This window comes from Galeopterus variegatus, unplaced genomic scaffold (genome assembly GCF_000696425.1).
Source record: "Galeopterus variegatus unplaced genomic scaffold, G_variegatus-3.0.2 Scaffold1279, whole genome shotgun sequence".
Lineage (NCBI taxonomy): Eukaryota > Metazoa > Chordata > Mammalia > Dermoptera > Cynocephalidae > Galeopterus > Galeopterus variegatus.
In genome coordinates, this window is record NW_007727390.1 from 254,993 (window position 1) to 258,025 (window position 3,033).

The 3,033-nt window shown below is 57.6% G+C and overlaps 1 protein-coding gene across 1 annotated transcript in view; it reads right to left on the bottom strand.

Annotated features, from left to right (window-relative positions):
* The window catches only part of EDAR (ectodysplasin A receptor), a 98,369-nt gene that overhangs the window by 12,238 nt on the left and 83,098 nt on the right, over positions 1-3,033 (bottom strand). Inside the window, exons 7-10 of the mRNA XM_008576052.1 lie at positions 2,760-2,846; positions 1,539-1,664; positions 1,387-1,461; positions 1,118-1,190 (exon numbers count right to left, since the gene is read on the bottom strand). Of these exons, the coding sequence (XP_008574274.1) occupies positions 1,118-1,190; positions 1,387-1,461; positions 1,539-1,664; positions 2,760-2,846 (361 nt within the window). The remainder of the gene's footprint in view (positions 1-1,117; positions 1,191-1,386; positions 1,462-1,538; positions 1,665-2,759; positions 2,847-3,033) is intronic.

The window sequence follows — 3,033 nt, forward strand, 5'->3', positions numbered from 1 at the left end:
TTTCCTAATATGCAAAGATTTCATGATTAAAGTTTGTTTCCTGCCCTTGTGTCAGGGATGTTGAGAGACACTAGAGTTTTCTAAATGAGACAGTGCATTTGGCAGTGCTTTGCAAATGTCAACACTCTACACGGATGCTTGGATTATTATTCGTAAACAGGAAAGTCTTTGCAAGAGTTCGTGCATCATGGGGAGATCATGGGTGGGGATCAGGAGAGGAGTGTTTAACCTATGCTCTTCCTGTACCCGTTTGGTGACCCTCTCATGGCCTCTGTGCCTCAACTGGAAAGGGTGGGTGGGGATCTTCTGGTGCACCAGGCACTGGGCACCCAGGCCGTGCGGCTGAGTTTGGAACTTCAGCAGGACCACATCCAAACCACCATCAAATGGGGACAATAAAAAGTTCATTTCCCTCCACTCTAGATTTTAAAGCAGGGGCTGATTCCATGCCCCGATGTGTGGTAAATATGGTAAAGGTTTCCTATGTCAGGCTTCCTCAAAGGCCTTGTTATACCCCTAATCCCTGGCTCTGCTTTAGTCCATCATCAGGAGCCCAGCCCGGACCCCAGCCCGGACCCCAGCCCAGCTGCTCGCTAGTGTGTGGTCTTGGGTGAGTGACAACTTGCAAACCTCAGTTTGGTATCTTACAAACAGGGATGAATGATATCAGCACACTGCCCATAGAGTCGGGGCCTGGCACAGCACCTGGCTGGCAATAAGCACCAAATATTAGTTAGCCATCATCACCATCATTATTACCAGGTTGTACCGTCCTTGGCTTTGTGTTCTCCTGGCATGGCTGGGAGAAGGGGAAGGCGGAAGGCCCAGGGCATCTGGGAGGCCCCAGGGAGGAGGGCCTGACCAGGGAGCAGAGGACAGGCTCTACCCCACCCTCACACCACCTGGTCTGTGCTGGTCAACAACAAGGCTGAATCCTGGCGCTGGCTGGGATTGCCTCTGGGGGTGAGCGGCCCCCAAGCGACCCGGCCGCCCAGCGCAGCCCCCAGGCCGGGCACCCGCTTCTCCGGGTCCTGCTCGGCCTCTGCGAGGACGCCCGTGTCAGCCTGGCCGGGGGCTGCCCCGCCCTGCCGTAGGCGCCTGCCTCGGCTCCGCGTACCTCTTGGTGGTCTTGGCTGGAGCTGCTGTCAGCTTCTCGAATTCATCCTTCTCAGAGAAAATCACCACGTTGTCTGCAGGGAAGTGGGAAGGAGGGGGAAGGAGGAGTTAGGATCGGCTGGTGGCTCTGAGCCGCCCCCCCCACCTTTGGCAGAGCTGTCTGGGGACAGCACGACGTGGGTGCACCGGCCCCCTTCTAAGCAGCCCGAGAGCGGAAAGTCAGGAGGCCGGGCTGCGGGGCAGCGGCGAGGGGGCGCCGGGCGTGCACACCTGGGGCCTCTTTCTTCTCCTCGTCCTTGCTCGCGGGGGCTTCCACGCCCTTGCCCAGGTGGCTGGTGCAGCAGGCTGGGTGGAGAGAGAGAAGGGGTCAGCAGCGGGCCCTGCCACAGCTGCAGCGCCCACGGGAGGAGTGCGGGGCTCACCCGGGGTGGCGGGCTTCGTCTTCACCATGTAGAACGTGATGATGAGCACGATGGCAATGGCCATGATGAAGATGGTGGACATGGCGATGATCAGGGCAGTGGCCAGATGTCCCTGGCCCGAGAGCTCTGCTGGCGTCAGGAGAGAGAGGCGTGAGTGGCCGCGGCCCTGGAAGCAACGCCCTGCCACCGGGACACTTCCAGGGGACGGTGGGATCAGGAGTTGGCTCTGGTGCCAGATCAGGCCGCCTGTCCGCTCATCCAGACTGCTCTGGAATGTCGGGGCCGGATTGCCCCTGGGGCGTGTGCTCTCGGTTCTGCTACTTTGGGAACCTGAGGGCAAGGCAGGGTGTGGAGAGGGAGAGGCCCACCTGCACGAGTGTGCTCAGGACAGCACGGTGTAAGCGTGGGCATTTCGGAGCAAAAGTCAGGATGCAAAAGTCAAGCCCTAGGGCCAGAGATTGGGCTCCTGGCCAGGCTCGGCTTGTGCCTCATGCTATTTCAACCTGAGTGTAGTAGCAAGAGTCCCAGGGCCCAGGTGGTGCCTGGGTGGCTTCCTCCTCCTCCTGCTCCGCCACCCCCACGGTGGCAGGCCCGCTCACCCTGGGGGATTTTGCTAACTTCCCTGATTAATGCTACAATGCCTTGAAGCTTGTTCTAAAATAACCAAACAGGACCCTGGTTCTCCTGAAGCAGAACCCAGGTGGCAAGCATCTGAAGCTCCCGGACCACCTGAGATCACCTGAGGGACTGCAGAGCTAAGGACCCACCCACTCCAGAGTGAGCCTCCCAGGCACCAGGTATGTCTGCAGCAAAGCTGGTCTCCCAGCGTCATCTGGGAGCATCTGCAACACCCTTTGGATGCCAGGTATGGATGACGTAAGTGCTGTAATATTCTCTGTCTTGCGTGCTACTCCCCGGGCCCAGGAGGGATGAGATTCATGCATCCTAGTGGAGCCTCCCGCTCAGGCTCTGAGTGAGTTCACAGCAGGGCCAGCGGCCAGGCAAGGACACCCACAGAGCGATCGATCGGTCCCCTCCCAGCAGAGATAATTACTCACTTCCAGCCACAGGGGCACCCAGCATGGTTCACTCACACCAGGGAAGTGATTTCAAGTGGGGAAGAGCTCCATCATCATTACTAATAATTATTTCCTCTCTTCCTCTTGACTTTCATCCCAGCCCCCTGAACTCCAGAAGATCAATATCTGAGCACCCCCTTACCTTTATGGGCATGCTGGAAGGGAGACAGGGTGCTGCTGCCAGAGGTGCTGGGGAAGTTGGCAGAGACCCCTGAAGTGGCTCCCACACCTGCAAGGAGAACAAAATCACCTCAAATGATCCAGAGAAGTATCACCTTCAAAGACTGAAAAATGAGATGCAGAGATAGAGCCAATTGGTCTGAATCCTCGACTGTCAACAGGCTGGCAGGAGGGGGGCGGGAGGGAAATATTTTTATTTCTTAGAGTGTTTAATGATCTCTGGAGAGTATTCTGAG